The 14,574-nt window shown below is 42.5% G+C and overlaps 1 protein-coding gene across 1 annotated transcript in view; it reads left to right on the top strand.

The window, feature by feature from the left end:
* Positions 1–14,574, top strand: part of Dclk1 (doublecortin like kinase 1) — a 302,407-nt gene that overhangs the window by 249,051 nt on the left and 38,782 nt on the right. The window contains 4 exon segments of the mRNA XM_037206606.1: positions 202–321; positions 2,136–2,282; positions 13,518–13,590; positions 13,593–13,650. Of these exon segments, the coding sequence (XP_037062501.1) occupies positions 202–321; positions 2,136–2,282; positions 13,518–13,590; positions 13,593–13,650 (398 nt within the window).

Consider the following 14,574-nt stretch of genomic DNA (forward strand, 5'->3'; position numbering starts at 1 on the left):
ATTTTCTTCCCTTATATTTGTTATCTAAGATTCATTCTGTCTTTTTCTAGAAAGTTATAGATGTCATTAATTATTTTAGGGTCTTCAGAATACTGTTACATTTCACCAAAATGCATCTCTCTTATCTTTAGGTTGTCATCCTATTTTGAGTTGGTTCCTCATACATTTCAAGTTTATTAAAATGGCTTCTCCCTTGCACAGGAGCACATGATCCAGAATGAGGTGTCTATCTTAAGGAGAGTGAAGCACCCCAACATTGTTCTCTTGATTGAAGAGATGGATGTGCCCACTGAACTGTATCTCGTCATGGAATTAGTAAAGGTGTGTATTCTGTTTTTCTTTTAAAAGAAAAACTACTTCCACTGCCATATTTGAGTCTGGAGATGACTAAAACATGCCAATGTTGTGGTAAAAATGTTAAACTGTCATTTTACAAAGAGCGGTCCTTTTATTTGTTAAAATTTTTATAGACACATTTTATTATCTAATCACTACTTTACTCACCTTGTAAATTATACTGTCTCCAGCTCACAGGACAGAATTTCACCATAGCTTGGCTCTTTAAACCAATGGCTTCAACTCATTCCTAGTGCCCTGCAGTATGCTATTAAAAATATGATTAACCTCCCCATTTTTATTGGTCAGCTCACTGTAGGCTGATTTTGTGGGGAAGAATGAGGCCAAGTTAAATTTGGGGATGAGAAATAGAGGCATTTGATGATGCATCTGGGGACAGATCTCAGTCCAATCACCAACTGTAAGCCGATCAATTTACAGCAATGCCTTCAGTGCACTGAACAGCCTTTGTGAGTTCTCTCTGCATAACGAAGATGTCTCAAGTAGGGGAGAAAGTGTCCTGTCTGAGCCGGAAGGGACTGCCTTCGGGGCTGGAGCCTAGGTGACCAGGACAGCATCTGGGTCTTTGCAGGCTGTCACATACCGCCACACATGCCCTGCTGTCTAACTAAGGGTGAGGGGTTCCACTAGACCACAGAGAACATTCCACCTCTTCCCGTGGCTCAGGAACAAACGTCCTACCTATGTGACAGCCCTGTCTTTGAGAAACAGAAAGCAGAGGTATAAAACATTGGTTTAGGTTTGTTTGTGGAAGAACCATTGCTTGCCCAACAGTGAGAGAAGTTTCCAGGGTGGAACTTGACCAGGGGACAGAGATGCCAGGGTGGTTTGTGAAACCTGAAACCTGACAGCCTCTAAGGCTATGTTTTGTTTTTACTGTTTTGAAAGGGAAATTAAGTTGCTCACTATGTGGTGACATATGAATGCATTTGGGCTCTGGGCTCAGCTGTTTCGTAGTCAATATTAAAGAATGATGTAAATGCTTTTGGTAAAGCACACCCAAACTCCCTGAAAGGACTTCAAATAAGATCAACCTAATGTTGAGCCCCAAATCATTGTTTGATCAAGCAGTGATAAATTATAAAGGAACACAGAAAGCAAAAATTCAGAAGAATAATAGGTCCAGAAACCTTTCTGTGGTGTTCCCCATCTTCCCCTCCCCCTCCCCCTGTCTTTCTTGTCTTCAGAACAGGCTGTGGGTCCCATTTTCCATTCCTTACAGAGAAACACATTATTGAAAAAGAAAGCTCAACACCCACTCCAAGAGAGCTAAATGTAGCAAGTCAAAGAAAGAGAAACAGCCAGTGTTTCACATGCACGTGTCTTAATAATTTCAAAGGCAGGAGAACATTCTGTTAAGGATGAAGTTTGCAGAAGTACCTGTCTTTCTGGGGGAGTTTTAGGACTATGAATTTGCACTTCGCTAGCAGTTGGTGTGTGGCAGGTAGCACATGTCACCAGAGTCTCTCAACATGAGGCTTCTCAGAGGGAAGCCAGCTCCACCTCCTCTTCCCTGGTGAGGGGCTGTGGAGACAGCCACATGTCTGCTGTTGGAGACTAGTCACTGCTCTTTTTAAGCTGAGGATAAAATGTCAATATCTTTCATACTGAGGAAAGAAATCGCCATAGTCTTTGGTCTTTGAAAAGGAGTAGCAGAGAAAGCCCCGAGGAGCCCCCAAATTCTAGTCCATCCTTCATCTCCTTTCCGGTTTGTCCCTCGACGGGCAGCCTATCGGTCCATCTGTCAATATCCCACTCAGCCAGCTGCTCTCTTCCAGGGCGGGGACCTTTTTGATGCCATCACTTCCACTAGCAAATACACAGAGCGAGATGCCAGTGGGATGCTGTACAACCTGGCCAGTGCCATCAAATACCTGCACAGCCTGAACATCGTCCACCGTGACATCAAGCCAGAGAACCTGCTGGTAAGAGGAAAGCCATCCTCTGGCATCTTGACACCCAAACTCTCCCTAATGAATGGACATTCCCCCACTTTTTTTTCCTCTTCTTTCTTTTTAACTGTTTGCTTCTTGGGTTCATTTCCACTGTACTCTGTTTCTCTTTAAGGTGATCTATGAGAGCTCTGACACCCTCAAGAACATTTGACTTCTTAAAAATGGGAACAACATTCTGAAAAAAAAATCAAAAGCTGGCTGTAGTTAACATCATGGGCTAGGACCAAATAGGGAATGGGATCATTTCCATGGCTGTTCCAGTATTCTTCTAATATAAGAGAAAGGGAAACCCTTGTGTGCGGAGGGGACAGAGGGATCATGTGTGCGTCCACATGTGTGCACAGATGTGGGTGTGGTTGAGTGATGACCTGAGGTCCATGTGTGTGTGTCCAGCCTCTTCCTTTCCGGCCTCCACCTTACTTTCTGTGACAAGGTCTCTCACTTAATCCAGAGCCCACCCTCACCGATTCAGCAAGTCTGGCTGAGCTAACCAGCAGCAAACCCAAGTGTCCACCTGTCTTCACCTCCCTGGTTCTGGGCTCACAGGCATGTACCATCATGCCTGGCTTTTATGTAAGTACTGGGGATCCAGACTCAGGCCCTCAAGCTTGCACTTTATTGACTGAGCCATGCCCCCGCCCACCAGCATTTCTTTTACTATCCTAGCTCTGTGTCTTAGTGATATATGGTCTAAAACCAAAGAGAAAAGAACCATAAGAAGTAGATGTTGTCACTTCGACACAAAAAAAACAATCATGGAAATAAAGATATTTTAGAAAATGGGTTCTGTGGGAATGTGGCTCAGTTGGTAACGTGTTTGCCTAGCATTCAAAAAGCCTTGGGTTCTGATCTCCAACAATGCATAAAGCCGGGTATGGTGGTACAAGCCGGTAACTCCAGCACTTGATAGGTAGGAGAATGGAATGACCAGAAGTTGAAAACCAACCTTGTCTACTTAGGGAGTTCAAAGCCAGCCTGGACTACTTGACCCTATCTAAAACAAAACAAAGCAGATAACAGCCCAAAGCCCTGATGTCTTTCTTTTCTTTCTAACTATGTGCTTTGCTGTTTATCATTTCCCTGAGTTCTCCTTGTCAGCAAAGTTCCTTCTCTAGTCTATTTGCTGGCAGTACAGGTAGTCTAGATGGAAGGCAAAACTAGGTAGGAGGAGCTATACTGGGAAACATGGAGTGGCATCAATTTTACTGATTCTTCAGGCTAGAAACTGAAAATGATTTTTCTCCCATCCACCCAAAGATGGTCTTTTTTTCTCTTTTGTTTTCCACTTCTGAGCATACTTAAAATGCAGATTTTTGGGCCTGAATTTAGCTCTACTAAATCAGAAATTGATGTCTGGTGATGGGATACAGAAATCCACACTGCACCTCAGCTGCCTGAGGTGATCAGACTGCATATGAGTGCCAGGTGTGGTAGCACACACTTTTAATGTCAGCATTGGGGAGGTAGAGGCAGGAAGATCTCTGGGAGTTGGAGGTCAACCTGGTCTAGATTGTGAGTTCCAGGACAGCCAAAGCTACATAGTGACACCTGTAGCACGAATCCTAATTGGTCTTAATAAGAACCCAGCGCCAGACATCGGGGTAAATTCTGAAAGATCAGAAGACAAAGGAACAAGCCACAGCCACCTCTCACCTCACCCACTCCTCATCTGAAAAGCCTGAGCTCCTTCCTCCTCCTGCCTTATCTTCCTTTCTCTGCCCTGCCATATCACTTCCTGTCTCAACCTCCCTAGGGCTGAGATTAAAGGCATGAGATCCCAAGTGCTGGGATTAAAGGTGTGTGCTGCCACTGCCTGACCTCTATGGCTAACCAGTGACTGGCTTTGCCCTCTGATCTTCAGGCAAGCTTTATTTGTTAGAACATACACAAAATCACCACAGAGACCCTGTCTCAAAAAATTAAAATCTCAAGGGTATCTTAACTCCCACTTCACAAATAAAAGCTAATGAGGGAGGTCTGCTACTAGAGAGAGACACTTACATGTTCAGCCTCACATTAGGAGCTTTTAAAAATAACTGTTATCTTGTTTAAACCCCACAGCCACCATGTGGAGTAAATTCTTTAACTTTTCCAATTCACTGGTAAAGAAACTGGGTGCCTAGAATTTAAATGATTTGCCCAAGGTTATAATATAATATCCAAGTAGAAAACTCAAGGTCTCAACTGAGTTCTGACTCACAAAGACCCTAGACGACAGTGTGCTCTGAGTTAGGAGGAGACTAATCACGTGCCACTGTGGGCCAGGTCCCATGCCAGGGAACTAGACACATTCCTTCATGGAGTTGACATTCAAGCATAAAAGACAGGCATTCAAGAAATAAATATGCACACAATTAGCTCTTTGCAATTACGTCGGTAATCTTGTAGCGGCTGGCTCATGCAAGCAGCTGAGGTCAAATGGCAGAGGTCTGACTTAATTGCACCTCAAATTCCAAATCTCTGCAGCAGCCTAAACATTCTCTCTGCATAGCTGCCTCCATGAACTGCAGCAATTTTCTGTCATCCACAGTCATTACTCCTGTATCCTGATTCACGCAGCATTGCCTCATGGGAACAGACTTACAAGCGAGGCTTTGTTAAGTAACTTCTCCAGGCTCCAAACCTCAGTGATCAGAAAGTTAGGCTTCATTTCCCTTCACCGTGTAGTTTTGGGGCATCCATTGTTTATTGGTTCCTCACCAGACCATTGTCTATGTCTGTAAATGCCTTCTATGATTACACAGCAGTGAGGGTGCTTTTTTTTTTTTAATTATAATTTGCAGGATATTTTTAAATACTGTGCTCATTGGAACATACTTTAACTTAAATGAACCAGAAAGGAATTATGTATACTCTCTCCTCTTTTTCTCCCCCTTTTCTGCTTTGATTTGAAAAATATAAAGAAACTATTTCAGGTATTCACAATTCTTTTAAATAGCTACATGAAAAATGAATAGATTCACTTCCCCAGTGTCGTGGCTTCTTGCTGTGAGGAGATGGGGTTGGTGCATTTTTTAGGGATAAATCTATCACAGAATAAGTAGGAAAGCAGAATATATTTAGGGGGATGAAGATGAATTTCTAATTACGAATGAATGAGATCCCCCTTGATTCCAAATGCTGTTGAGCTCTCCATGGGAATAGGACCGACCCATTATGGGGGCCACTTCTTCACATACTTAGAATTTACAAAAGCCACAGAGCTCCACTTTAGTGCTGTCCTGTTTTGTGACCTTGAAAAAGCTCTTTAATTCCCCCAAGTCTCCTTTGCTGGGATTTTATGTCAGGTCCTTTCCTTTTTATATACCTGCTTACTTGTGGCAAAAAAAAAATTAAAACTGCTTCACAGTAACATTGTACATAAGAAAATGCCATCTTTCATCTTTTATGGGCATTGCTTTTAAATTTTTACTATTCACCCATATATAATGTTTTTCTGTTTTGTGGCAAAACATAGATAGATCTCTAGATTATTTTTGAAAGGTGTTTCAGTAAAATTAGTATAAATTTTGGAATGTATTTACTGCCTACAAGGAAACTTAACAAATACATGCAAATCCCTCATTCCACATTCTGTTTTACTCCTTCGTTAAGAGACCCCAACATCCTTCTGAACTGTTGCATTGTTAACAAGTCCTTTGCTAGTTAAATCTTTGATTGAGAGTTTTGTAGCTAGCACAGTGACTTTTATAAATGTCAAGTACAGATTTCATTTTATATAGTGTAATTGGGTATACAGAATTGTGGCATGTTTTACTTTTAATTCTAACAGCAACAAATACTAAAATGCAGCATAGCTTTAAAGCTCTGTACTGATCATATAAATGATCGATCTGTGTTTGATAAGGTCAAAGTGTTTTAATGAGAAAACGTGGCCTCCCCTATAGCAGTGTGTTCTGCTACTCTTTAGGTGAGAACGGACAACTGACCCAGTAAGAACAGAATTTAGAAATTGACTTTTGCATCAACTTTAACATTTTTCCTCCATGTCATTCATGTTCCTATCTGCTTTACTCGTTATCAAACCTGGTACATAATAATCAAATAGATGGAGGACAAATGGGTGATGGAGTGGATGAGACAATCATGGAGTAAGGGGTGCTTCATTAATGAATAGGGGACAGAGGGACTTAGGCCACTTCTCAACTCCTCAGTTACACAAAGGAGTCAGTCACCTCGTCTCCCCAATAAACCTCTCTGATGGCAGAGATGGCAGTAATGCCCCAGCCTCCCTCTTGCATGTGACCAGTATGCATGCGACCAACAAGACAGATTATGACTAAAGGGACTGTTTCAAAAACAAAAGCTATTTGCTGGACACGGCAGGGCCATTGCACACTTGAACACCCAGTGGTCGGGGCTGTGTACACAGGACCTGCACCTGATTATGCCAGCCAAAATCCCAGCATGCATGGGGAGGGGCTCATGAAATCTCACCCCTACCTGAGGAGCTATGGGCAGTTGCTGGGGCAGGGAAAGCCGGTTTGATCCCGTGAAGCCAGCCCCGAGGAGCTAAAGGCTGCAGTAGCCTGCCCTGCACCCAAGCACGTGCCGGCATCACCAAGCGGATGCAGTAGGTCTTCAGAAAAGAGCGTATGAAGTTGGCAGGGGAGAGCAGGTGCTGGGGAGGAGAGGAATTGGAAGGAGAGAAAATGGGAGGTAGGTTTGATCAAAATACATTATATACGTGCATGAAATTGTCAAATAATTAAAAAATATATTTTTAAAAAAAGGAAAATAGGCTTAGCTTTAATTTATGAAGGTTTTAGGGGTGACCAACAGATGATAAAATCCCCTGGAAATACAACTCACCCATCACAACCTCTGTTTCTTTTAGGACATTGATGGGTCTTTAAAAAAAACTACATACACCTCACAAAATTTAGTCTTTACCGGCAAAAATTTAAGTAAATCAAAGTTTTTTTTTTTATAATATAAACAGGTTGTCCTCAACTTTTTAAAAAAGTGCATGCATAGAACCATCTTTCTCCCTAACTCTGTAGGGAGATATAGATGATCTAGATATAGATATTGGTGTGTCCATATATAGGTAGAGATCTGCAGAAACATAGTTCCTCAGAGAATCTGCTTCGCTCTCTCAGAACTCTCTGCCCACATGCTCGTGCAACTCCACGATGCTCATGGAGTGGCATGTGTGCCCCAGCCCTTCTCACTGGCCTCAGTGGATGGCTCCTCCAAGGTCAGGGTCCGTTTGTATTCTGTGATCCCTTAGTTTCCGCCCAAGACAATACTAGACCCAAGAGATAAGGAACGTCCTTCTGTCTCAAATGCAAGACTGTCAATCCCCAAATAATCCGTTTAGATGTGGTATTATTAGCATTGTTAGAGACAGTGAGTTCAGTTAGAGATGGTCTACAGGCCATGGACAGAATGTCACCAGTGGATATGTACCTGAGAAATAGAAAAAGAGCAAGGAAAGTTCTAGCAGTCGCACCCATAGTGTGAAGACGCTAGCTGGCTTCAGTTCCTTCTTATTTATAGTGATCTGACTTTCCTAATATTTTTTTTTCTACAATGATATATGGGCTATTAATTGTGTGACTAAAATCTAATGAATTTCTTAAGGATTGCTGTGATATTAGGTTCCCTTGGTTTGGGCAAAAATCTTAGGATCCTGTTCCTAACAGGATCTGGAATGTCCCCCTGCAGCTGCATGGACCCTGTGTTAGATAACTTCATGATGATTTAAATTGGGAGTAAGAATCGGGTTTCCTGAGGTTTCCGCTCACGGCTTTCCCTTCCCGGATATCACCAGTGTGGTGCTTGGACAAGGGATTTTATTTCTCTTTATATTGAAACCTCTCCCACTGCATATTCCTTTCCGACCTGTATCAAGTTCTTATCAAAGTTCATTATTTTATTTAACTCATGGGTTCTAAAATATTTGACATCTGGGAATAAAAGGTTTTTTTTTTTCTTAATTCTCATTAGTGCTTTTTTTTTTTCCCCAAAGAAGTCTAACTTAAGACATAACTATGGTCATAAAGTACATTTTACAAAATAATTCCCCCACTTAAGTGTTACTCTCCTTTGCTTCTTAAGGATTAAAGACTTAAATTCAAACCATTTCTTAAGGAGCGTTGTGAGGGCCATATGCCACGGCTTCGGGAAAATCAGCCTCTTTTTAAAGGGACTCCATATATAATAAGAGGTAAATTGACCCCTTCTCAAGGCTTTGTCCATTTCACGCTACTTCGTCAATTCTATTTGGTGAAATCATTGTTAGTTCCTACCGAGCCCCTCTGTGAAACGCTTTCCGTGGTTACTAACAATTCACTGGCCATCGTTCCAGCAGAACGGGCCTTGAATTTGGAGGACTGTGTGAGTTCTAACACATCTGGTTTATCAGTCAGCTTTTCCTCCCCCCTAACAAAAACCTCAGAAACCACGAGACCGGGCCCAGGTTATCTGTGAGTTTTCATATTTTATGGTCACTGCTGCAGTTTTATGAGTCTATATTAATTTTTTTTTTCAAAAAAACTTTCCCAAATGGTCTCAGCTTCCCATCCAAGGGAAGTCAGCAAATGCCCAAATACCTACTCTTCAACAAGTTACAGCTGACGCAAAACTCCAGATAACCCAAAAAGACACAAAAATAAAACCACCTTCGAAAACAAATACCAGCATCCCCCCAGTCCACACGCTGAACTTTCCGTATATTGATCCCCGGTAGGGCGTGCCCTCGGCTTCTAATTGAAACCTTTTTCATAATTGTTGTCGTTTGACACATTTAGTATGTCAAATCATGAGATGTCTTTATGGCCATATAATAAACCCAAGAGAACTACTTCTCTGACTACAGCCATCTGCAGCGGGACAAGGGTGGCTTACCAAACCCTGACAGTCTTTACGGTAATAGGATACATATGGCAGCCCACAATTACGTGTGGCTGCATTCAATTAGTGTTGTACAATTACACAGTTTTATTGCTTAGTTAAAACAGTGAGAGCACTACATGCTGGGTAATTTGCACTAATCCCCGTCTTTTTAATAGCCCCTCGGTGTTTAAAATGTGGGGGAACAGCTATAGTATTTAAGGGGCCTGGGATGAATGTTAAATTATACCTCATGTTGTGAACTCTTTGACTGACAATTAATGTGCTCCCGCTAAACGTGTGGGTCATGTTTTATAGAGGCTTCAACATGCAGTTGTGGCAAAACGTTCCCCCTCTACCAGAGCCCGACTCAGTAGGTTAGGTTGTCAGGGTCTGTGCTTACCGTCTGCTTAACACCTTTTCTGAAAAATGGTCACGATAGGGAGAGCTGCCCCCCCACAACCCCCCAAAACCCTCAGAACTCATTCTGAGACTTGCCATTTCTTTGATAAGTGTGTGTTTTGTTTTGTGAAACTCAAGGGCAACTATAAATTTTATTTTTAAGGATGTGTGTTCACATGAGCACAGCACCCGTAGGGGTCAGAAGAGGGTGTCAGGTGCCCTGAAGCTGGAGTTACCCGCAATTGTGAGCCACAAGATCTGGGTGCTAGGAACTGAGCTTGGGTCCTCTGGACAAACAGAAAGTGCTTTTAATGGCTGAGCCATTTCTTCCCCACCATGGCTTAGCATATTAAGTGGGAATTTGTGAGCAACCTTCATGTTTTTGAACTTTTCATTAAAACCTTGGTTCCATGTGAATTTAGGGTTGCCCTGGAAATACTGTGTAGAGGTAGTTTGGGGAGTCTGTGTTGTTCTTGAACACATGCATACACCACAAACAATTAAGTTGAGCAAGTTGTGATTTCTCTTAAATAAAGCTTTAATTACATCTGCAAGTGGCCTCACTGGTCCACAGGTCTGTCCACAATGGATGCAGTGATAGATAAGAGTGAATGACCTGTTGGGCGGTGGCGGTGGCACACCCCTTTAATCCCAGCACTCAGGAGGCAGAGGCAGGTGCATCTCTGTGAGTTCCAGGCCAGTCTGGTCTACAGAGCGAGTTCCAGGACAGCCAGGGCCATACAAAGAAACTGTCTCAAAAAACGGAACAACAACAACAATACATGTCGGTTGGTTGCAGCCATTACTCCTGCTGAGCCCATTTGTGAGAAGCTCCATGTGCCACATAAGAAGGGCCTCTCCCATTGGATGAGAGCAAACACAGACTGCGCTCTCCTCCATCCATCTCCCAAAGTGTTGACAGAGGAAAACCCCCCAGCCACCTTGTTTCCTGCCTGGCCTGACAATAAGTTAACAGAATTCCCAACTAAAGGCCTGGACATATATTCATTCACCTGCAAAAACGTTTTGTTGAAGCCAGCACAGAGGACTCGTGTCTTGAAATGTTTCCAATTACATGGAGTGGGCCTTTCTGTCTGTCCTGCCTGAGTATAACTTGAGTCTCTTTGTGCTCATGAAAATCGCACAATTTTCAAAGATTAAAAAAAAAAAACCAAGCAGGGGGAGCTGCACATGTATGTGATTAAAGAAATAAAAAGGAGTAGAAAATTATAGCTTCAATATATTTAAATGTTATGCAGTTTGTGGAAGTATTAATATTTTAAAGGATGCCTCCATTGTTTTGAGTAGCATTTTTGTGTTTTCTTTTCCTTTTGCTTGTTGTTGTTGTTGTTGTTGTTGTTGTTGTTTTGCAGTTTTGGGGGTTGAACCCCAGTCCTCACATTTTCCTTAGTTTCAACTACATTGTTCATCCGTATTAAATATAATTTGTACGCAGTTAGACAGGATTCCTATTAAAATGCAATCATTAGTAACCCTCCTCCTGTGAGGAAATTACAGAGTCATATTCAGAACCACAACAGGCCTCTGAAGATTGGGTCCTCCAACATCTGGTTTTGTCAAACTTTTGAATAAAGCTAGGTGATACAGATACTGTGTTTAGGGGTGGGAAGCTTCCTGTATAAATGGGGTTGAATATATCATAATCTGCTCAGCTCTACAAAGGACACATCATGAATGCTCGGACCCCACAGAACATCAAAGCAAGAGGGTATTTTGCAATTTAGAAAAGTTATTGGTACCAAAATGGAATTCAGGAGGTAAACAGCTCTGGTCTATACGGGAAATGAACTAGACAGCCAATCTCCGTGTTTCCATCTCAGGTTTCCTTTCATGAAAAACATTTGCTTATTGTTTGGATGACCAGAACGGCTGGCATGATAACGTTTAGGCTGGAGAAGCTATCGTGTTTCATAGATCTGGTGCCTCTAAGTGCTAACTTAAACCCACACAGCTGCTTCATTAAGTAAAGATAGTGCCACCCCAGAGGACAGCTGGCTGTCTTTGTCCCAGCAGCCAAAATGCAGGTGATTGCCCAAGTCTTTGGATGCCTACCGAGGGCAGGCCAGATGTGATCAGGATCCATAACCCTAGAGACGACATGAGCAGAGTGGATAAAATGAGGACAAGTCATTTCTAGGCAGAAATCATTTCTATGCAGTCTCCCCAGAGAAGTAGATCTGCCTCTGCCAAAACAGTCAAGGCCAATTGGTCATCTCTGACCCTGCGGCTGCGTTGGCCAAACATCTGCCCCAGGGCTTCAGTGGAATGCAATGGCAGTCAGAGGTAGCATGTAGTGGTGCTCCTGCTGTGTGGAGATGTGTCCTGCTGCCCATTCGACTTCAGCAAGTGACAGCTTCGGCAAGTGATAACAGGGATGGGCAAGCTTCAACTTGCTGGATAAATCACCTTGATGAATGTGGAAAACGTGGCCATTTCTTTGGAGGATCTCTTGAAGATTGCGCTTGCAGTCTGGAAATAGGATTGTATTGTGGCATTCTCAGTCTTATTGATTCCAGGAGAGGACACTGAGTTAGAATTCTGCATGCCCTTTTATCCTTTGTCATCAATGAAGTTGTTTGGGCTGCTTTTTAAAAAAATGTCCTTTTGGTTTGACCTTGGACTACCATTAAGGAGTTTACATATTTGCCTAAGAGGCACGAACCTGCTTGTTTGGATTTGTTCCGAGGACTGTAGACTTACGGCCCTAATAAGGGAAGCTGGGCTGAGTGCTGACTCCACACCCAATAAATCTTTCCAAATTGCCACAGGTGAAATGAAATGTTAACATGCTCTTCAATTATTAATAAAAATATAAATAGATCTTGCTGGAATTATGGGGCACTGGAAACAAAGTGTTTTAATATCTGTGTGGATGTTTTGTTCTATTACTGAAGGGTGGCATGTGGGAGTGAAGGGGCTGTTTTCACAAATGGTAAAGTCAAAGCAAAAGACTTTCTGGTATTCCTTTTGTGGAAAACATCAAATGCAGATAGGTAAAGGGAGAAATCTTCGTAATTACTTCCCAGAGTAGGAACACCAGTGCTGAGCTATTTCAGACATGTTTTAGTGGACATATACAAAAGACTTAGGTGCTTACATGTATTTTAGTGGAAATATACAAAAGGCTTTGGTCCTTACATGTATTATTTTAGTGAACATATACAAAAGGCTTTGGTCCTTATATGTATTTTAGTGGACATACACAAAACAACCTGAAGCCTTAGCCTTGCTTCCCAAGTATAGTTCATTTCAATAAATAGGACCCTACATTACCATTTAATTTGTTTTTACATTTATTCATTGTATGTGTATGTATTTGTATGTGAGTGTGTGTGTGTGTGTGTGTTTGTGTCTGTGTTTGTGTTTGTATATATGTGTGTGAGCATGTATATGTGAGTGTATGTATATGAGTATGTCTGTGTGCATGTGTGTGAGAGAGTGTGTGTATGTATGTGAGAGTGTATATGTGTAAGAGTGTGTGTGACAATGTGTGCTTGTGTATGTGTGTATGTATGTGTTTCTGTATGTGTGTCAATGTGTGTGAGTGTGCGTGTGTGTGTGTGTGTGAGTGTGTGTGTGTGTGTGTGTGTGTGTGTGTGTGTGTGTGTGTGTCCACCGTATGTATGTATGGTCCTGGAATGAAGCTTATGTCATCAGGCTTGGTGGGAGGCACATTTACCCACTGAGCCATCTCCCCAGCCCCCACACGACAATCTCCACGAGCATCCGCACTCTGCTGTATGAATGTCCCCATTATTTACTTAACACAATTCCATTGGCTCTTCCTTCATCGCCTCTCATGTTGCAATGAAACCGAGAAAGGTGCTCCGCAGTGGCTGTCCTTGAACGGCCGCCTGGGCTTCTGCCATTCGCTTCATTTACATCAAATTGAAACCGCGGTGCTCTCGGCTTTAAGACACTTACGCTTTTTGACTTCTATTTCAGGTGTACGAGCACCAGGATGGCAGTAAGTCGCTCAAGCTGGGTGACTTTGGTCTGGCCACCATTGTCGACGGCCCCTGTACACAGTCTGTGGCACCCCAACGTATGTGGCTCCAGAAATCATTGCAGAGACTGGGTGAGTGCTCCCTCATGCTTTAGAGCTGGCAAAGGAACAAGCATCATTAGAGGGCTGTGGCACTTGGACAGAATTACCTGTCAGTTCTCTCTCCCCTCTTCCGCCCCCCGCACCTGTTCAGCAAGCCATTTTTTTTTGTCTTCCCAATCAAGTTGCCAGTGACTGTTATCTTGTTCAAAGCTTGCATTTGGTCTCTGCTAAAGGTAAAAGAGCTATTAACCATAAAAAATTAATAAATGTCCAGATACGTGGAGAAATACCTATCAATAGTAATTAAATCTCTTCTAAATATAAAAGAATGAGACCCTGCTGTATCCTGTTCTAAACTCCCCTCTGGCCATTTTTCTCACCTCGCTTTATAGCCTGACTCTATTTTAGTCATCTTAGAGAGCTATTACATCTCTAAGGAAAACAAGCATCTTGGGCCTCTGAGGGCCATTAGCTATTTGCTGATGCGTGTGCAGAATGAAATGAATGTCAGTCTCTGTCCTAGAATGAGAGGGGAGTAACCCATTCCTTGAGGACCTACTATGTGCCAAATCTTAAACTCGACTTAATTCTCACTCCCGTGTGAATGTGTTGAGATTTTCATCTAATGGGCTAAGTGTCCTGTAATCACATGACTCCCTAGTAGCTGAATTGGGATTTGAACTCAGGGTGACTTAAACACAGACTTTATCACTTTTGTTTTGTTTTGTTTTTAATTTGCTACCAAGAGCCACAGCCAGAGATCTGAAATGCTCCCCTTCAATGAAAGGAATGGGAAGGGGAAAGGGGCCCCCTTTCTTCTTGCTTTTCTGTTTGTGTTCTGCTACAAAGAATTGAACCCTGGGCCTCGGCCTACTATGTATATAAACACTCTACCTCTGAGCTACCCTACCAGCCCCAAGTATTCTTTTCACTCATGACTCAAACTTATACCCA

The sequence above is a fragment of the Peromyscus leucopus genome, chromosome 6, assembly GCF_004664715.2.
Source record: "Peromyscus leucopus breed LL Stock chromosome 6, UCI_PerLeu_2.1, whole genome shotgun sequence".
Classification (NCBI taxonomy): domain Eukaryota; kingdom Metazoa; phylum Chordata; class Mammalia; order Rodentia; family Cricetidae; genus Peromyscus; species Peromyscus leucopus.